The sequence below is a fragment of the Ostrea edulis genome, chromosome 3 (assembly GCF_947568905.1).
Source record: "Ostrea edulis chromosome 3, xbOstEdul1.1, whole genome shotgun sequence".
Lineage (NCBI taxonomy): Eukaryota > Metazoa > Mollusca > Bivalvia > Ostreida > Ostreidae > Ostrea > Ostrea edulis.
Genome location: NC_079166.1, coordinates 27,076,696 through 27,099,658, shown reverse-complemented (window position 1 = coordinate 27,099,658; position 22,963 = coordinate 27,076,696). Strand labels below are relative to the sequence as shown.

The 22,963-nt window shown below is 35.7% G+C and overlaps 1 protein-coding gene across 1 annotated transcript; it reads left to right on the top strand.

The window, feature by feature from the left end:
• Positions 1–6,469: 6,469 nt before the first annotated feature.
• Positions 6,470–9,041, top strand: LOC130053514 (uncharacterized). Its single transcript, XM_056160840.1, has 3 exons — positions 6,470–7,239; positions 7,355–8,695; positions 8,804–9,041. The coding sequence occupies exons 1-3, from the start codon at positions 6,470–6,472 to the stop codon at positions 9,039–9,041; spliced, it is 2,349 nt and encodes a 782-aa protein (XP_056016815.1).
• Positions 9,042–22,963: the final 13,922 nt, after the last annotated feature.

Sequence of the window (22,963 nt, the reverse complement as noted above, 5' to 3'; positions counted from 1 at the left end):
TTTCCAAGTATGGCACATTAAAAAGATTCACAACAAGTGAAACTAGGTCATGAATACTTTCAAACTTGTCTTTTTCTTCTCGTATACAGTTTACTGCATTTGTAAACACTTTCTCTGCAAATCCCGCAAGATCTGTTTGCTCCAGACATAGTGCTATGCAATGAGCGTTTAGATGTCGACTGTTGTCTTCATTAAGAAGTCTTAATAAGCGGGTCACGGCACATTCGACCATTCTGTAATGATAGATGAAATGAAAAATTCCTCCACTTACATGTGACCTTGTGAAATTTTGCATTAAAAATTAGTCTTTAATTGGATAGTTGATTTACCCGAATTCAAGATGTTGACGCTTATTGCAAAATGATGCTTATTCCCCTAGGAGAGGAAAATAACAAAATGTTTGAAGATTGGTTATAGCAAACGCTTTTCGCCATGAAGGTTGCCTATGCCATGATTTACCGTATTATGAAGTGAGACAATAGTGTGTTACTTCTCTTAAAGTTACAAAATAAAAAAGGTGGATATAACAAACAGTGAAATATGATGATATGAAAATATTGAAAATACTGAAATGCAATAAGCATTCCGATATTGGATATTTAAATTCCTAGAATGATATTTAGTAAATCATACAGTATTTTAACAAAAACGACACAACAATTTATATGAAAATAAAAACCAAGAAAACATTTCATTTAAAACATTTTGTTACATAGAACCGCCCAATAATCGAAATGAAACAGTCAACCAGCATTCGACCTAATTACAGGTATGATAGCATAATGTATAATATAAATGAGTAAATCAAACTTACCTTCGCTTAGGTTGCCAAATAATACTTCAAGGATCGATGATTCGACATACAGTTGTCTGTATTCGAACGCTAATCAAGGCACACTTCATATAAAGACCCACCTGCAATATTTTAAAGGGTATCTGTAGATTTTAACTATCTCTATTTTTAGATATCGTTAGTGACAAATTCACGGAGCATTAGTTTTTCGATACAGTGGTCTATATTTCGTAGACATTTCTTTTAAATTCAGTAGCTATCATGCTTTGCATCTCTAATTTGGATATAATGCCTAACTTTAAAATGTCTAACTTTTAAAATTTATTGCCTGCATGTCACTGCGCATTTATAAGAGCACCCCTTCAATTATTTTGTGTGTTTCATTTGACACTTTAAATTCAATTTGAATTCAACACCTGCTTTTGATTACTGATAATTCCGTTCATCTGATCAAAACGGATATGAATGGTCAGCAGGGGTTATCTTATTGTTTTTTAATGATCGCTAGATATAAAGATTTCCATACTCGCAGTTTTATCTGATGAAAGTTTAAAAAGTATATTGATTTCCATTCATTAGCGTTAAAACTAACAAATTATCAAATAAAATACATAGGTCATCACACTTTTTAAAATGCAAGACGTACAAAAGGTAATCATATATCACCGTCAGAAAATCACAATTTTCCTTAAACAGCGTTATCAAAATTTCATACAAACTGGTTATGACGATATAATAGCATTTGTAACAGTTTCATGAAACTTCACAAAGATATACAAAATGTCTGTAAAAAATAAAGGAAATCTATCACATAATAGAATTGATAAGGAAATCAATAAAAACAGAGTTATTGCCCTTGGATTCAAAATTTTAAAACATATTCTTGATTATTCATCTATAACTTTGACTTTTAAAATACTTTATTTTTAACAAGATTTTTTTTATAATACCTATCGGAAAAGACTCCAACAGAATTTATGTTCCTATTATGCATGAATCTAAATAGATCATTGATTTTGCAAAATCTGATGACATCACAGAAGGGTGGAATTACTTTTATGTCAAAAGACCTAGTCTTTGACTTATCATGAAGAATTATCGTATGAAGTGTTAAAAAGTCATAGCTGATCCAATCTTTGGTATAACCATTTGTCTCTGTTTGCCCAACTCTCTATTTAGTATTGCTTATAGGTGTTGTGAGATTGATCACTGTTTGTTATCTTCACGTTTTGATATTGTTGATTTGAGAAAACATTCATGATTTCAAATATACTAAAAAAAATGTAAGAATTCTTAAGAATCCATTTTTAATTCACACCACTTCTAGAATATTTCGTTGCACAGTAGATCTATATATTCTACTTCAAAAATGTTAGTATTTTCGTGAGGATCAACAATAGAGGCTTGGTAGAACATTTACTGAATCCAGAAATGTGTCTATTTTGTTTTTACTTATTTATGAGGTTCAGAAATCCAGCATAGGTACGGTAACTCATATTCATCCGTCCCATCGATTGGAATATTAAATGTTTTAAAACAGAATTATAATTTTGAAGAATTCCATCTTTTGAAAAGGCAGTTGGGGTATAAGAATATGTAGGATTACCAAATGTGAAATTAACGCCACGTTCGTTGAAAATACCGTTATAACAATGAGTCTTACAAACAACGATAGTGTTGTTATAAACTTTGTCATGTTGAACCAAAGCTAATTTCTCATATAACCTGTCTAATTCTTTAATCACTTTTGGTTTACGAAACACACAGTGAAATACTGAAATGTAATAAGTATTTTGATATTGGGTATTTAAATTCCAAGAATGATATTTAGTAAATCATACAGTATTTAAAAAGCGACCCAACAATTTATATGCAAATAAAAAGCCACAAACATTTCACTTCAAACTATATTGATATGTAAAATCGCCTAATAATCGAAATGAAACAGTCCAACAGCATTTGACCTAATTACACACATGATAGCATATTGTATAAAATAAATGAGTAAATGAAACTTACCTTCACTGAGGCTGCTGAATAATTCCTCAATGATTAATGGTTCGACATTCAGTTGTCTGTACTCGAACGCCAATCATGACACATTCTGTGTAAAGAACCACAAACAATATTTTAAAAGGGTATCTTTAGATTTTATCTATCTCTATTTTTAGATGTCCTTTGTGAAAAATTCACGAAATCATTAAAGAATGGTAGTTTGTTGTCACAATGGTCCTCCTTATTTCTCCATATATACCATGGCCTATATTTCTGAAGCATTATTCTACAAATTCAGTAGCTTTGCATCTTGAATTTATATTCAAGCATTGTTTGTGTTTCATTTGACACTTTAAATTCAATTCATCTGATCAAAACGAGTATGAATAGTCAGCAAGGTTTTTCTTGTGGTGTTTAACAATGTAATTTTTTAAAGATCGCTAGATATGAAGATTTACCGTCTGTGATGTCAAAAGACCTAGTCTCTGACTTATCATGAAGAATGATCGTGTGAAGTGTTAAAAAGTCATACCGGATCGCACCTCTGCTGAAACCATTAGTCCGTGTTTGCCCAACTCTCTGTTTAGTATTGCTTATACATGTAGCTGTTATGAGATTGATCACTGTTATCTTCACGTTTTAATGTTGTTGATTTGATAAAACTTTCATGATTTCAAATCCATAAAAAACTAGATCCTGTCATAAGACAGTAATACATGTACCCGCACGCAAATGTTTGCCTTTAAAAATACTCCTCATATGGTCGAGCGGTCTAGCGCGCTGGTTACATGCTGCTAGGAGATTTGGTTCCCCAGGTCTTGAGTTCAACCCGGGGTAGGGGCGGAAGTGGGTATCCAAATAAAGTGAAATTTTCTGTGCTTGATATTAAATATTTCTTCACTTAGGGCAGTTATGTTCATGTAAGAGTTCATTGCTATTTCTGTGCTTTATATGAAATATTTCGAATGCAATGTGTATCATGTATGATCCTCTTAAATGTACGTCAAATAACTGTATCCCATTTCCATTCTCAATGACCGTATAGCGTGTGACAGCGTGGGGAGAATTCCATCGTCATCTAAAGCAAGTTTAAAGACTTGCCTAGATGGTCGAGTGGTCTAGCGCGCTGGTTACATGCTGCTAGGAGATTTGGTTCCGCAGGTCGTGAGTTCAACTCCGGGTAGGGGCGGAAGTGGGTATCCAAATAAAGTGAAACTTGCTGTGCTTTATATCAAATATTTCTTCACTTAGGGCAGTTATGTTCATTTAGGAGTTCATTGCTATTTCTGTGCTTGATATATATATATATATATATATATATATATATATATACGACACTGTTGGTTATTAATCTACATTGGTAACAAGAGTCATACACTATATATATTTCTGTGTTTTCTTTTCATATTTTTTTAATATATATATATATATATATATATATATCCAAATTGTGTTTTTAAAAAATCACGGTGTCCGGTATAAAATATTAAAAGAAATAGAATAAACAGTACACAAAGTTAAAAATTTAAAGCAAGCGCTTTCATTTTATAATCCTCAGGCGTTACATTCTAAAATAGTTTTGAAATGGCCTGACGTCATTAAGGCGTCCTACATGTAACATTTCACGTACATAACGACGTCATAAAAGAATGAAGGGAAAAGGTGTTTACGTTAAGTATATTATGACGTCATAGATAGTAACAGTAAACATATTTCACAGTAAGCTATTAAGAGCCGGTTTTAAAGTCTTAATAAAGTGTCTTTCTTTTTCTCGTCGGGAAATAGTATTTTCTGTATATTTATGACGTCGTTATGTACGTGAAATGTTACATGTAGGACGCCTTTATGACGTCAGGCCATTTCAAAACTATTTTAGAATGTAACGCCTGAGGATTATAAAATGAAAGTGCTTGCGTTAAATTTTTAACTTTGTGTACTGTTTATTCTATTTCTTTTAATATATATATATATATATATATATATATATATATATATATATATATACAAAGCACGAAAATGACCAACGACACGAACAACCAGATTGTCAAATCGGGACGACCCGTCCCTTCTTCAGGACAAACGAAAAGAAGTACATAATGTGACCAATATTAACAGAGAATAATAACAAAAACTACATATAAATACATCTAGCACAACAACTACACTAATCTACAAACGTATTTACAACGCAGACTACATGGTTTTTAGGCTTGCCAATCAATGTTAAAAGCGGAGCGAATTAGGACATGCATTATTCATCCAAAGAGCTGATCCAAAATGTTGGATTGGATTTTGGATCAGCTCTTTGAACGAATAATCATGCCAATCATGTTGGCATACAATGTCAATCATGTTACACAATATGAGATATATAATGTAAATAACTTAAATACAGTGACAGATTTATCCGCACCCCCCCCCTAAAATTTTCAAATTTAAGGTAAATCGTGGTGTCTTGTTTAGAAAAATGTACTAAACGATAAAAGAAGCAATAATTTCTTCCACTCCCGGAGAAATAAATGACAAAATCTTTTGATTTCTTGAATTACTTTATTGGGGAACTTAATGTTTTCCGAAAACTCTTAAAATTTGCGTCATTTTTATTAATTTCACCTTCTAAAAAATTAAAGAAAATAGTACAAATGACTAAATAGGAGATATATTTCAAGCTCTATAAAACCTGTAAAATCCTCAAGGAGGCCCCCAGACCCCCTGCCTCATAAGGTGCCCCCCCCTAACCACAATTCCTGGATCCGCCCCTGTAAACATACTAACAGTTCATATACATACATGTAAATACGTGTATATATATATATTTGACAAGTACATGCAACGTCAAACTGTATACCGGTACATATGCAATTTAATATTGTATATGACAAAGTTGTCAATGAATGAAATCAACATGCCTTCATAGTATCAATAAATTCTCAGCGTTCCACATATATATCCCATATATACCATGTAATATATTTCAAATACTCCATATTTTATTGATATTTACACGGCACACTTTAATAAATTATTCACATGTGTCAACGTCACTCGATGTATAGTTATGGCGTCATCAGTTTCCTTTCATATTGATCAGACACAAATGACACGACAGCAGTATAACATTCCACATTTCTTTGGATCTTAGTAGCTGTATGGTTTATTTCATGCATAAATAAAACTTACATAAAAATAAAATCGGGGTTTTGATATATACTTAGTGATATACATGTACTTATTTCAATTATGACGTCATGTTATTCCGCGGATTTTATCCCAGTAAAGATTTTCATAACCTGCCTTAACGTACCCGCGTACCAAAATTTAATTGAAAAGGAGATAAGCAAAAGTGGAGCTCTCGTTTCCGAGGATGCCATGGAAGAAGATTTATCCGATCTACTTCGTCAGGTGAAATCATCGACAAGGCGACTTACGGACTTCAGTGGTAAATTGGAAGAAAATATAGAGAAGTGGTCCCTTTCTGTAGAAAACTAAGAAGTTGACCAAGGTAAAGTAGATAAATTCACAGGTGATAGTGAAAGGTTATTTGTATTATTAGCTGAAGCAGCTAAACGCATAGATCAACTTATGATGCTGGAGAGTTTACAGGAGAGAATAACTACTATGAAAGCTACACGGCAAACTACTGATTCAAGAATTGATCATATTTTATTTTTACAAGAAAAAATGCAAAAACAGATACTACAATTTCAAGAACTACAGCTTCATCAGTCCCAATTTCACACAGCAACCCAAGGCTCTTTAGCTGTAAGGCTTCCAAAACTGGAACTACCCTCCTATAATGGAGACAATATCAAATTTCAAGAATTCTGGGATGCCTTTGATGCTACAATCAACAGGAATAGTAAGCCCTCTAGGATTGAGAAATTCAGCTATCTTCAGAGCAAACTCACAGGAGAAGCCAAGGCAGCTATTTCAGGAATTTCGCTCACGCATGAAAACTATGATGTAGCCATTGATATCATACAGGAGAGATTTGGGGATGCACAGTCAGTGATCCATAAACATCATATGAAATTGATCAACATACAGCCTGTGACAAATGATACATTGAGTTTGAGGAGACTATATGATGACCTTGAGAAACACATGAGAAGCTTAGAAGCATGGCGTCAAGATGTAAACCAGGATGTGTTTGTGTCAATGATAACTTCGAAGATACCTAAGGAAACACTGCTGCAGCTTGAAATACAGAAAGGAAGTAGAGACAAATGGACTGTTAAGAAAATAAGAGACTTGTTTAAAGCTTATATCACAGCAAAGGAATCTACAGAATTTCAAACTTCAGATGCTCATAATCATGTAGAAAATCATACAACAGCAGAAGCTTTAATGATATCCACTAAAGAGTCAAAGGAAAGAAGGAATGCATCAAGTGCAAAGTCTCCAGTGTGCAGTTTTTGTAATGGATATCATTGGACTGATGAGTGCAGAAAGTACAGAACCATAGAAGACAAAAAAACAAAGAATTAAAGGGAAATGCTATATATGCTTAAGACCTGGACACAGAATTAAAGACTGTAGAGTTGTGAAACCATGTTTTCATTGCAGAGAGAATAGGAATCACCATAGGAGCCAGTGTCCAAAGAAATTTCCACATCAGAGAGATGAATCAACAAGGCTGGAAAAATCAACACAGAAAGAAACATCTTGTTTAGCAGACAAGTCACACAAAGAGAAACATTCCACAGAAGAATCATTACAGGAAAGCAGTATGTTTACATCAGGGGATATTGTGTTGACGCAGACTACCCACAAAGAAGTGTCTAATCCTGTGATAAACAAGAAGGAAGCTGTCCGGATTTTAATGGATTCTGGATCCCAGAGAACATACATTACAGAGGATCTAGCGAAGAGATTAAACCTTAGAATGGGTCAAACTGAAGAAATTTCCTTGATTACATTCGGTGCTGACAAACCAATGCGAATGAAAACTCCACAAGTCATCTTGAAGATGAAACTTAAAGAAGAAGAATTTATGACAGTCAATGCCAATGTTGTGCCGAAAATTACAGGAACTATACCGAGAAGACCCATACCACAAATTGCCAGGGAAAAGTTGTTTAGCTTGTGTAGACATCTCCAGATGTCTGATACTATTCCAGCAGCCTTTGAAGATTCTAGAGTAGACATACTCATTGGAAATGACTATTACCTTGTTATCATTTCATCTGAGAAAATAGGGGTACAGGAAGGACTGTATTTTTTAGGATCCAAACTTGGATGGATCATAACAGGAAGGACTCACAGCAGTAATGAAGAGAGAAAAGAACATCAGATGATGATAGCAAATGGATTACTGTCAATTACAGAGTGCTGTCTTCGTTCTTCAGAGAGACGTTTGCCAGTGAAACCTCTACTTGAAGACTTTTGGAATTTAGAGACTATAGGAATTAAAGTCTCCCCCTATACATCAGATGATGAGGAAGCACTGAGAAATGTCAATAGCACCTTGGAGATGGAGAATAATAGGTATCATGTCACTTGGCCATGGAAGAGTTCATGTCTAGAACTTCCTGAAAACAGAGAACTTGCCTATGGAAGGTTCAAGTCACTTGTACACAAGATGCAAAGCAAGCCTGCCTTCTTACAAAAATATTATGAAATTATCCAGGATCAGTGTACAAAGGGAATTATAGAGAAGATTCCTCACAGTAGTAAAGAAACAGGGATAAAGCATTATATCCCACATCATGCAGTTATCGACCCAACGAAGCCAACCACAAAAGTTAGGATCGTATATGATGCATCAGCAAAGTCAAAACCGAGTAACCTCAGTCTCAATAAATGTCTACACAAAGGACCTGTTATGCTACAGGATTTATGTAGACTACTGTTACGCTTCAGAATGAATAGGATTGGAATTGTAGTTTACATAGAGAAAGCTTTCCTGTAAGATGGATTGCAGCTCAAAGACCGAGATGCCACCAGATTCTTTTGGTTGACGGATGTGAACACCCGGAGCATAGAAAACAATACTCATGTATACCGATTTTGCAGAGTGCCGTTTGGTGTAATATCCAGTCCATTTCTTCTGGCAGCAACTATTGACCATCACCTCTCTATGTACAACAGTGAGACAGCTGAAAATATTAGAAACAATATCTACGTTGACAATGTAACCACTGGAGTAGATACTGTTACAGATGCAGAAGTTCTATACAAGGATATTAAAGAGATTGGGCTTCAAACAACAAGGAATTTTACAACTCCATTCCAAAATCAGATCAGTCTGTGAGAGAGAAGATGAAGATCTTAGGATTGACATGGATCCTCACAGAAGTCATGCCAGTTACAAAAAGAAAAGTACTGCAGCGAATGGCATCTAAATATGACCCACTTGGATTTTTCACTCCAGTGACTTTAAAAACAAAGTTATTTCTCCAGATGTTGTGGAGGAAGAATCTAGATTGGGATGAACAGCTTACAGAAAAAAATGTTCAGCAATGGCAACTTATATCTACAGACCTACAAGATCTTCCACAGTGCCACACGCCAAGATACATTGGACTGTCAGGAGAAGTTACCTGCAGATTGCTTTGCTTTTGTGATGCCTCCAGAAAGGCGTATGACACTTCTGTTTACCTGCAGATATTCAACAGGAAAACAAGAACATGCAATCTTGTATTTTCCAAGATTCGTCTGGCACCTGACAAGAAGATCTCTCTTCCAAGACTGGAGTTATTAGCAGTTCTCATAGGGGTTCGTGGTATATTGTTTGTAGAGAGACAACTGACTTTAGCTATTACAGAAAAGATACTGTGGACTGATTCACAATGCCTATTGCATTGGATTAAGACAAAGAAGCCATTGACAGTGTTTGTAGAAAAAAGATAAATTCATAATAGCAGTGACATAGAATTTCAGTATGTATCAACCAAGGACAACCCTGCAGATATCGCAAGTCGTGGAACAACTTTTTTCTCCATTAGAAAGAACAAAAATTGGTGGAATGGTCCCTCATGGTTAACAAAGAACAGAAGTGAATGGCCCACATGGAAATTGCTTGACAACCATGAAAGTAAAGAAGCTATGGAGTCGGAGTACAGAGATTCAAAGGTACTGTTTGAAGCTAAATTGCTGGTGGGGGAGGGTCCTAGCAGAATGGCAGATAGCTCTGACAACCCATTCTGCCTGGATGTCAAGGAAATTTCTTCCTTTACACGTCTTGTGCGAGTTTCCGCCTGGGTACTGAGATTTTATCAAGAAACTTAAGGGGATCGAAATACATCCAGGACCATTGTCATCTGAAGAGTTGAAAACATGTACAAAGCCAGCACTTTAATGAAGTGAAAAGTGCACTGACAGAAAAGAAAAGACACAATTTAGTGAATCAACTTGGACTTATAATAGACGAAGAAGGTCTTATTAGATGTGTTGGTCGACCTGGCGCTGCTCATATGACAGAGGGAGCGAGGCAACCAATACTACTACCAACGAGAAACCATGTGACTGACTTACTGATAGATATAGTCTTCACATAAGATCCTATCATGTTGGAGTATCTCAGACCTTATCCATGATCCGACAGACACACTGGATCCCACAAGGCCGCTCAGAAGTTAAGAGAATCTTGAGGAAATGCACTGTGTGCAAGAGGCATGAAGGAGGACCATACAAAATGCCACTGATGCCGCCATTCTCGAAGAAACGTGTTAACGAATCGGCCCCATTCACATTTACTGGAGTAGATTACTTTGGTCCAATATATGTCAAAAGAGAGAATGGGAACAAGAAAGTTTCGGTCTGCCTGTATACATGCTTAGCAGTTAGAGCCATACATATGGAACTTATGCAGGACATTTCAACAGAGGAATTTCTTTTGGGACTTAGAAGATTCATTGCACGATGGGGAAAGCCCAAGCAAATAATATCTGACAATGGATCACAATTCAAGCTTGCAAGTGATGTGCTAGAAAAGGTTTGGAGGTCAACTGTTCGTGATCTAAACGTACAGACCTACATTTCTAATGAAGATATCCGATGGCAATTTATTGTTGAACTTGCACCTTGGATGGGCGGATTTACCTTTGGTGTATGTTGGAGATGACATAAACTCGAACATCGTTCTCACCAGCACATTTTCTGACATTGAACCCAAAGACTGGAATTCCAGATGATGAAAAAGTAGGTGTAAAAGACAGACTATTTACCCTTCATCAGCAGTTCTGATAAGCTACTCCTTACATGGAAAAAAGGAAGGAAACACTAAGATGCTTTTTGGAAAGCTTGGCGAGATGACTACCTTCTAAGTCTTATAGAGAGGACCACTTACAAACTTAAAGGAAGGACGAATACAACATAGGATGGAACTAAGAATTGGAGATGTTGTGCTTATTAAGGATGGTCTTCCTAGAGGGAACTGGAAAATTGGACGCCTTTGTGAACTAATTGTGAGTCGGGATGGAGAAATGCGCTCGGGAAAAGTGTTGCTTCCCAGCAAAAGGACAATAAACAGACCATTGAACTTGTTATACCCTATTGAATGTTCAGAGAAGAGTGATTCAAAGAAAAGCGTGGAAACAAGTGCAAATCAAAGTACAGAAAGACCAAATAGATTAAACCAGGAACATTCCATAGAGGGGAAACCGTGTGTGACTGATTCAGATGGTATTACTTCTGAAAACCGTCCAAAGCGAAGAGCTGCCGGGAAAGCAAAGGAAAAAATCAAAGACTGGTTGGATGCGTAACTATTCTTCGGTCGTGGGAGTGTTGCGAATCCGCAATTATATTAACATTTTAAATTATTTCCTGCATTTCTAGTTATTCTGATTTATTATCAGTTTCATTTTATTTGTAATATAGAGAATTTTGATTATTCTGTTTTTGTCTTAGTATGACTTGTCATTAGTTATTAGTCCGTTTCCGTTTTTATCCGATTGTTTACATTTTAACGTTATCATGATAGAAAGTGAATTCAGCAGAAGACAGCAAGACCGACTTGAACGAGTAGAATAAGTAGAGAAGTGAAATAGATTATCTAGCAGGGAGTTTATAGTAAAGTAGAAGACAAGTTGAATAGTAAATTACGAATAGAAACAGGTTTGTGTTGGGATCTTGTCTGTTTATATCAATAGATCTAGCATTTATTCATAGTTCATTAATAGTTGAAGATTAATATTCTGTATCCAATGTGGCGATTTTAGATTTGTATGATTTAGATATATATTGATCTATATTATTCAATTACCTACTCATTTACATATTTCATAATCATTGAATGTGTTATGTTTGTTTTAAAATGTATCTGTAGATGTGTATCGCAGTATGTGTTTTAATGTTTATTAAATGTGTGAACTGTGAATTTGTGATATGTGTGTGAATTCAAGGAATAAAGCAGCCTTCGCCACAGCCCCTGTCTTATAGCACTTTACTTTGTTGTGCAATTCAAAACAATCATGTAAAAATTCACATAACCTTCTAGCATGAACTACATTGACAGGGTTGCATAGTGCTTTACAATGGTTTTCCTTTGATATATTATTTTTTGAATTGAATTGTAAGTGTTCAAAGGGTAATATTTCTTTCTTTTATCTTTATACATGAAGCAGTCATATAAAAAATGTAGGCCTAATTCATCTTCAACAGTAGTTATACAAAAGTGACAAAAACGATATTCTTTTAGAATACATGGTTTTGAATATCTACCAGTTACAATTTCTAGAGGGTAGACAGATATTCTTAGCTTGGTTAATCTTGAGTGTGCTAATTTCACTCTCTCTTTTTTGTGTCGAATAGTCTGGTAATTCATAGTTCTTTTTAATTTTATTTTACTATAAAATAGTAATTTTCCATGATTAGAGAATTCAGTGGGGGTTTTTCTAGCTACATGTTAACATAATCAATATAGTAATTCTTCAAGTAGTTGTAAAATGTGCGTTCATTAATGTTAAAATTATAAATGCTGACAGTTTTAACGACCGTCTCGGAATGGACGGATGGGCTAACAAGAATAGGCTACATAACGGTATAGGCCTACACCCGAACTTTCTTTGCTTTAATATCCATGCTATGAAGATCCCAACACCAATTTACAGTCAAATTGTAAATTTTAAATCGTACTTATCGTTAAAACATGTCAAATGTTGGTGAATCAATACCCTTCTAGACCGTCTACTGGACCCATATGGCCATTAACATCTTTGTGATATTTCGGAGGGGGGGGGGTATTCAATAAGTAATACATTTTCTCAGAGAGAATAGTTTATAATAAATCAAAAACTGCATTCAATGTGCAAACGATGGCTTATTATCCAGGCACATCGTTGGATCTTCAGTTAAAAAATCGGGGTGGGGGGATGAAGAAGTTGACCGCTAAATGCAATGTTTACTAGGGCCTTTCACTGCACGTGCATGACATTGACTAGCCATTATTATTGATGACCGCTGAAATTTTACTCGAAGAAATTGATCACAAATAAATTTGTAAAAGCAATGATCATGTCGAGTGAATGAAACCCCAATCTCAAACGTTTTCTCACTATACGTAGATGAGGCCTCGACGGGGAGTTTGACCCCAATCTTTTCTTGTTATACAGACACTACGTCATTATTTCATGTGCACAATTTGCGTCATATCTGGATATAAACTGGTTCCCTGCTGATTGGTGCTACACACAACAACGGGTAAATGGTACTTTGATTAGCCCAAATGAGCCGATTTCATTGGCCAATTGATTTTCATGTCGCACTGGAGAGATTCCGAATGGTAGAGTCGTTGTAGTCTATAGTTATGACGAGCAAGTCTACTGGACTATGTTACAAAGTTTCGCACTTCATACTTCACTGTATATTCGTAACACAAACTCCCCGTCGAGGCCTCATTCCTTCACCTACGAATAGACCTCTCCTATGTGACGCAGTACAGTATACAGATTTGTATATTGTGAGTCCGCGATTATCACGCAGGCAAATAACACTACAGAAGTACTTCGTAGTTAAAAGTTTGAAAATATTGACATTAAGAGAATTAATATAAAAGTATGGATTTTATTTTAAACATTAAATGATCAAAAGATCATTACAAAGTAGGAAGACTGTTCAAATTATTGTGTAAAGTAATGAACTTAATGTTTATGTTCTTGTTTTGAAAGTTGTTTACGTTTGACGTTATGTTTTGTCGTCATTCTACAGTGACATCACACAGTATACGCGGCCTAAGAAATCGCTATCCCATAATTTTTGGTTTGTAAGTAAACGAACTCTGGCAGAAGTTTGATTCGTATTGTAGTGTTGTCGTCTGTGACGTCAAAGTTAGCGTCGTTGTTGTTTTGAAAGAAACTCTCGTTATACGTGTGAGATAACGATACAGCCCAAATCCTGGCTGTCAAACATTGGCGCTTACCTGTTGTACATGAGAGAAGCGAGGTCAACAGGATACCAGTTTAGTCTGGATATTTATTATAAATAACTGACATATCGTCGAGAAATTCCGAATAGTTTTTAAATATCACAGGTAACGTAACAGAGGTAGGACTTTTATCAGACGTAGAGGTAGGCCTATAGATCTAATAGATTATTTCAGACTGAGGATTGAGATAGTTTTAGAGGGCGAGTGACTGTTCATAATCGGTCTAGACATTCATGAAAAGTGACTGTAGCTATCAGACATCTTTCAAAATCTACTTCACAAGCTATCGATGAAACATTATCTGCGACACTGAGAATCAACTTTTTACAACTAGTATAATTTGACCTTTTGACCCAGCATGCCGTGTGTAAAACATAGACCTATAGGAAGGCAAAGTGACCAGGTTTAAAATGCTGGATAATTCACAGAGAAGATCTAACGGAAATTGAATAGTTTCTATGCTGTTTATTTGTTTGCATGCATAATGGTAGTCATTGTGAATTGATAAAGTGGCATTTGATTCAAAGATCCGAAACAGGGACATGTGGGGAAAGTTGGTTGGCGGGGATTTCTACTCTAGCTTTCAAGAACTCGGTAAACACTTAAAGCAGACGACAGGACGGTTAGATGATGTGTGTGTCATTTCATAGATTTCATTTGGATTTAAGAGGCAGAGCAAAGGCACAAAGAAAGAGTTTTCTTAGTATATAATTTGAACAAGGGATGATCAGGCAAGTCAGAAGTCTATATATATATATATATCATAAAGTAGAAGTCTAGATACATGTGTATATCATTAAGTATCATTATCATTTTTAGTTTACAATTGTCGGATGAACATGACTTCAATTGGTTACTAAAGTCTCTCTCTCTCTCTCTCTCTCTCTCTCTCTCTCTCTCTCTCTCTCTGTGTGTGTGTGTGTGTGTGTGTGTGTGTGTGTGAATGCATGATTTAATTGTTTGGTAGCTTGGTTGGTTGGTTGGGGGGTTGATGATGTAATTAAGGAGGCTCAGTTTGAGTTGATATAGGCAGAAAATGGAAACTAGCATGTCATTAACAAAGATTCCAAAAAAATTTGGGTAGAAGTTGAGAATTGTGTAGAATGTCAGTTTTGTGTATTGCTGAGAAATCTCTACTGGGCCATAATGTTGTTGGGCAGATATATGTAAATTGGCACTCGGTTAGTTCGATTAGGCCACCGATCTTCATTGTACAAGGTCTGTTTCGCTATTTCAATGGAAATGACCTGCTGTTAGACTATGTCTACAGTGATTTTCCATGATAATGTGCACTTGAGTGGGCATTGGGGCATGTCACAGATGTGAGTAATATTGTACACTGTGTCAGGTTTATGTCGAAAGGGTAGCATGTAGTCATCCTTGACGTTGACCGAGCTTTTATGTGGATACTGTTTCTCCCAGGAATGCATAGATTATCGGTCATCTGTCTGTGTCTCTAGTACTAGTCTAGACAGCTGTTAAAAGGTGGGTGATTTCTCTCCCTTTAGGAAGACGTGCGTGGTATGTGGTAAATTGCGTCGCTTGTGGAGACTCGCACCTTAATGTGTGACCTTGACCTTTAACCTTGACCCCCACTTTCAAGGTTATCCCCATAACCTTTGAGAGAACTCATGACCTTGAACTTTGACATTGACACTCTTTTCAAGGTCATTAAAATACCATGTGACTACTCCTTGGAGTTTTAATAACTAGCTTTATGACAGAAAACGCAATTTTTCAGCCCTTATTTGCCCCCTACCTCTCCCATCGGACCAATACAGAATTTCCGAAACCGTCTTGTACATCTACAGGACACACCCACCTATCTCCCAAAAGATCATTTAAGTACTGCATAAACTGTTAGAGGAGTTATGGGAACCAGGTGTTTTGTTTTAGAAAAAACGTTGTTTTTCGACTCCCATTTGGGCCCCGGGGTGAAAATGAAAATTCCGAAACCTTACTGCACATCTACAGGACAACACCAATTACCTTCTAAAAGATAATTTGGGTAATATGTAAAATGGAATAGGAATTCAGGGAAGCAGGGTTTTTTTCTTTTAGAAAAAATTTCATTTTCCGACTCCCATTTGGGCCCCAGGGTGAAAATGAAAATTCCGAAAGCTTATTGCACATCTACAGGACACAACCATTCATATTCCAAAAGATGATTTTGCTATTGTATTAAATGTAAGAGGAATTCTGGGAAACAGATGTATGTATAAAATTGCCTTTTTCGACTCCCATTTGGGCCCCAGGGTGAAAATGAAAATTCCGAAACCTTATTGCACATCTACAGGACACCACCAATCATATTTCAAAAGGTCAATTGGTTACTACTTTTCAAAGATGAAAGAGGAATTTGAGGATAAAGAAAGTGGACAGACGGACGGACGTACGGACGGACGGAACAGGGTAACAACAATATACCCGAACTTTCTTTAGAAAGTGCGAGTATAAAAACAATGTTAGAATTCTTGAGATTTCATTTTTGATTCACAACACTTCTAACACTTCTAACATATGTTGTGGCACATTAGATCTAAAAATTCTCCTTCAAAACTCTTAGTATTTTCGTGAGGAGCAAAGATAGAGGAATCCAGCATAGGTGCTGCAAATCATATTCCATATGAATGAAAAATCTTGAGTGGGACGTTATACAATAGATAACCAACTAATAGAATATAAGGAGGATGTAATACTCAAAACGAATATGTAAAATTAGCTAAAAACTTTTCAACTAATTGCAGCAAGATAGTTAAAGGATGGACTTTATAAGCATCGAGAGAATCTCTTTATTTGGAAAAAAGGTTGGGGTCAGTTTCAAATTAGGCGAAAATCAACATGAATATAAAAAAGTGTATAAAGTGGACAAGAATTTGACTCCAACCTATCATAGAGATATATTTCCTGCTAAAATTGGAACCCAGGAAATAATCTAAATTGTATTTACCTAAATCTAAATGTCAAATATATAAAAATCACTGTACCCCAACTGTTGTAAATGATTATGCAAGACTTTGGCACAATTGTATATTAAATAAACATTTATTCCTTAGTAACATCATCGGTAGTCCTCTGTATACTTGATGATCAGGTCCTTAAATATCAAACAATTATTGTCAATTCTAATCGTATACTTTTATCTATTCAATTCGTAGAAAGAATTGTATAGTTAAGGTGTGATTAATTAGTGACTTTAAAGTAAAACCAAACTGTCGGCAAACGATTGATATGCACATCTACCAAAGTTTTTTCATATCATTTATCCTGATGAACAGAATATATTTTCCGTTTTCCTGAAATTCATATTCTTATCTCTTTTATTGAGCAATTTTGGTAAAATTTAAGGTGTTCTACTTATAATGAAGAAGATTAGTGCTTATAGAACGTTAGCGTGATTAATTCTACGCAATCAGTGCTGTGAAATCTGATTTACATGTAAAGTTGACTATTAATGAACAAAGTATTATGGAAAACCATTTTACAGTTATAGATAGTCTTACAGGGCGAGTGACTGTAATCGGTCTAGAAATGAAAGTAGCTATCAGACATTTTACAAAATCTAGTTCACAAGCTATAGATGAAACATTATTATCTGCAACACCAAGAATCAACTTCAATGTGTATTTTTACGACTAGTAAAATTTGACCTTTTGACCCAGCATGACGTACGCAAAACATAAACGAAGGCAAAGTGACCAGGGTTAAAATGCTGGATAATTCATAGAGAAGATACAACGGAAATTGAATGGTTTCTATGCTGTTTATATGTTTGCATGTATAGTGGTAGTCATTGGGTTTGATAAAGTGGCTTTTTTATTTAAAGATCCGAAACAGGGACATGTGGGGAAAGTTGGTTGGTGGGGATTTCTACTTTAACTTTAAAGACCCAACTTTAAGTTAACGCCCCCAAATTTTACCTGTGTCGCGATCAATGATAAGCCACTGGTCAATCAAACTTTTAACAATAGAGCTTAGATTGATTGACATTTGCAGAGACCGTGGTCTACAGCTACCTGAGAAAGATTTTTTGATAACAATCATGGCTAATGATGACCAGCAGTCTTCAGATCTCGGGGAAAGCCCCAATATACCTGAGTTTTGATAGCATTGACTCCCACCTAGAATATTTTAATTTCTAACGTCCCCTATACAATGCAATTTATCATCGTATTTTCTCTCTCCATCTTTATACATGTATTATAGATTAAACAATCAGAAATCAAACAATAATAATAATAAAAAAAAAAACCAAACAAACATAAGTTATTGGAATATTTTCTATTAATGATTTATTGTGGCTTTATATTTATAAAAACATGAACAATTCTTTATTGTCGCAGCACATCAACATGTATAATGGTTATATTGCCCATGCGTAAAACTGTTACAGTAGTTTAAAAAATGTTTCTGTTTGAGATACCACATGGATTATAAATTACACAATCAGAAATCAAACAACAGTAAAAAAGCATAAATAAGTTATTGAAATATTTCTATTTATAATTTATCACGCTTTATATTGAGAGAAAGAGAGAGAGAGAGAGAGAGAGAGAGAGAGAGAGAGAGAGAGAGTTACTGAGATATTTCTATTTATAATTTATCACGGCTTTATATTTATAAAGAGAGAGAGAGAGAGAGAGAGAGAGAGAGAGAGAGAGAGAGAGATGTGTAAAACTGTAACAATAATATAGATGAAATACTATGGCATGGCAATAGTGTTACATACGTATGACAATAATTACTCATTTAGTCAATGATTGAGAGTAAGGGAGAGAGAGAGAAAGGGGGGTAGACTAGCTATGTGTCAGCTTTTGTTTGGGATACCATCGTTACACAAACACTACGTCCACAGAAACCCTAAAGAGAGAGAGAGGAGGGGGTGTATACTTCGTGTCAGCTTCTGTTTGGGACACAAACACTACGTCCACAGAAACCCTAGAGAGAGAGAGAGAGAGAGAGAGAGAGAGAGAGAGAGAGAGGACTTCGTGTCAGCTTCTGTTTGGGATACCACCATTACGCAAACACTACAGCTACAGAAACCCTACAGACGGCCCATATTGAGGGGTATCTTGACCATTCTTCATTTGGTTGTACATGTACACAGATCTACTTGGATTTATTCATTCTCTCGAAACATGGATATTTTACCTACTACACCCACGACACCGCGAACTCCCAGGACACGACGGGTAATATTATATTTAGGAAATTATTTATATACGATATACAACAATTTAATTAGAAGTTTTAAAAAGCAAAGGTTTAGAAATGGGCTAAACCTGTCATTTGCAATACATAAATATGACCAAGTTTGAAGGTTTACGGGAAATAGAAATGCGGTATGCATGTAGGTAGAAATTTTAATTTTTTGTTTGTTTGCACAAATCAAGACACTAAGCATAATTTGTAATAAAAATAACCTGAGAAATTTCCTGTGTATATCATAAAAATATACACAACAGCCGATCTCTTGGCCAGGTGAATTCCAGGTAAATAACATTGACCATGGATAAGCTCCGCCCACATTCAGTCATCCGTGGAGCAACCGTACGGTGTTTTTTGGGGTCTTTAAGCAGACGACAGGACGGGTTCTACACGTGTTTGCTTGTTACATGATGTGTATGTGTGTGTTTGTCCATGTGTGGACGTCATTTCAGAAATTTCATTTGAATTTAAGAGGCTGTGCAAAGGCACAAATAAATAGTTTCTTTTATATAATTTCAACAGGGGGTGATCAGGCAAGTCAGAAGTCTGTATATTATCAAGTATTATTATTATTATTATTAGTTTACAATTACAAAAGGTCATGTATTAAAAGAAAATGAGTTCAGGTGGATACTTAACTCTACATGGTGTATATCTCTTTGTGTGTGTGTGTGTGTGTGTGTGTGTGTGTGTGTGTGTGTGTGAATGACTGTATTAATATTGTGGGTGGGGTTGATGTATTGAAGGAGGCTTAGTTTGAGTTGATATAGACAGAAAATGGAAATTGGCATGTCATTACCAGGGATTAAGACAAATTAGATAGAAGTTGAGAACTTTGTAGAATGTCCGTTTTGTGTACTGCTACAAAATCACTACTGGGGCCCTAATGATGTTGAGCATATATGCAAATTAGCACTCGGTTAGTTCAATTACACCGATCTTCATTGTACACGGTGACATGCCCCAATGCCCACTCAAGTGTACATCATGGAAAATCACTGTCGACATAGTCTAACTGCAGGTCATTTTCATTGAAATAGGGAAACAAACCTTTATATATAATGTGTAGTTAACACCTGTGTACTGATAATTACGAAGATACTTTAAAATATAGGATTATCAAAATTTTAGAGAAGGAAAAGTAATCAATGTAATTTTTAATTTTATGCTATATGTAAAAATATTGCTCTTTCACAATTTATCAATTGTCCTTATTCCTTTATTCACGGCTTTCGCGCCAATCCAAACGGGGCTTGGGATGCAAAACACAACATTACGACTTCAGAGACAGCGTATCAATGTTGTGGTCCTTATTGTACAACTGACTCTCGGTACAAGGAATGGTGGCTCTCTTTCCATATATTCCTATAGTGACCGGTCGACAGGGGATGCTTACTCCTGCTAGGCACCTCTGCTGTGTCCAGGGGTCCGTGTTTGCCTAATCATCTATTTTGTATTGCTTATAGGAGTTATGAGATTGATCACTGTTCGTTATCTTCACCTAACTTTTGATAAGGTTTCCAGACTATTATTCATTTATCAGTATTTTCACCGCATTGCAACCTACAGCAAAAACTATGACATGTTGGATACAGATTCAAAGGTATTTTAAATCAAAATAACTTTGTACAAAAATTGATTCCAGGTCTAATAAAGCAGTTTTTTGTTTATTTGTCAACGTCTACGAGGATTTTCAAAGATCTTGCTGTTAAATTTTATATTTCTCAAGCATTTGTCTGCATAATCCTTATTACAAGAGCCAATTATTTGTATTCCATGTTTGGAAGTTTGAGTATTTGGCCTTCCCACAGAATTGTTGACCAGAACATGTCTGCCTGCTTTCGATATACATACCCAAATAGAAGAGAAATCTTGGACTGTACTAAACTCTAAGTGCATACACCAAACTCAAATGTCTTAAAGACCGAGAAAATAAGCACCGCTTTCAAATTTACCTGGCCTGTGAACCCTTGTCAATCAGGAGAAATTGAGCTTCACATTGGATGCTAGAAATTGATGGACATTCCGTTACTAGTCTTTATGTATACCTTATCTATCTTATCTGGCGATCGAGGCGCCCGTGCAATCTTACCGCGTAATCCAACTGGAGAGGGAATGTTCATGTAGAGATAGTCATACAATAATAGTAGTAAATTTTGCATACAATTACATCAATTATAATAGAATATAGTAGGTTATGCTTAGGAATGGGTACGATTGATAATATTTATTATGGATTGTTAGTATATAATTTCCGCGTAATGTTCCCTCGAAACATAGCGACAAACGTGCATGTAACTGCAATTTTATTAGAATTATATGTTAGATCCGCTCGCTTATTCGCATGTACAAATATGTATGCAAGTACGCGAGCGGATCTAACATCTAATTTTAATTAGATTGATGTAATTGTCACCTTATCGGAAGAGAAGTTGGCCGTTATAAGGGCTCTTTCTTGCGTATCATGGTTGGGATTGGGATCCATAGGAAGAACGAATTCTTCGTTTGGACCAGTTATCGAAGAAACTGTCGGAAAATCCGAATGGCCTGACTGTTTTTGTAGGCTATGCGTTATGGACGAGTCACACAGACAATTTTGATAACCAAAGTATTCTGGTGTAACGTCCAGAAAAATTAATTCATACTGAACCAGAGAAACTAATTCATACTGAATAAAACTTTCTAAGCAGTTTTGGAATATATACATGTAGTCATCACGGGGCGAGGGACGATGGTCGGTACATCAGCTGTACATAGCCAGAAAATATACTGCAGTACACAGGAACTCCCGTCGGAAACTGTATGTTGGGCAGTCCATCGTCGGATACCGGGTATCTGACGGAGGTAGTCAAATGTATACAAGAAAACTTAGAATAAAGAATATTCTGTCTAAGTTTTCAATGGCTAACGTTCTCATTTATATAAGATAAATTTATCGATCTTGAATTTACATGTTTGATTCATTAGATTTAATTATCAACGTTTCGATTAACCTGCACAAGAAAAATAACTACCATGAATTTTTCAATCTTACAAAAACGTGCAGGTAATGCAGGTAACACAGATAACATCCGGTGTATTTGGGACGATATATACAAGCTAGCAGGGTTTCCTCGGGCACGGGGCTTCACACCTGCCTTAAATTAGCTCCGCCCCACACTTAACTTACCTGAGGAAAACCGACCGGTTGAAAACCTCGGCCTTTAAATTCAGAAACTATAGTTATATAACATTTAAAAAACTTACAGATATCACACCATTTCGTAGTGTAAAACTTATACAGTACCAATTTTGATGCACCAGATGCGCATTTCGAGAAAAAAATTCTCTTCAGTGACGCTGAAGCCGAAATTTTGGAAATTGGAAATAACAATAAACTTGTGAGAGCTAAAAGGAAAGCTAGAGTGCCAAAAAAATGAAGCCAAATTCGTTCAAGGATAAGACCTATGCATGAGGGATATAATCCTTAATTTTGAAATGAATTTTTCAAGCTAGTAACGAAGTACTTAGCGAATTGGCTGTAGAGACTCTCGGGGACTAACAGTCCACCAACAGAGGCCTCGACCCAGGGGTCATAATGTAAAACTTATACAGTACCAATT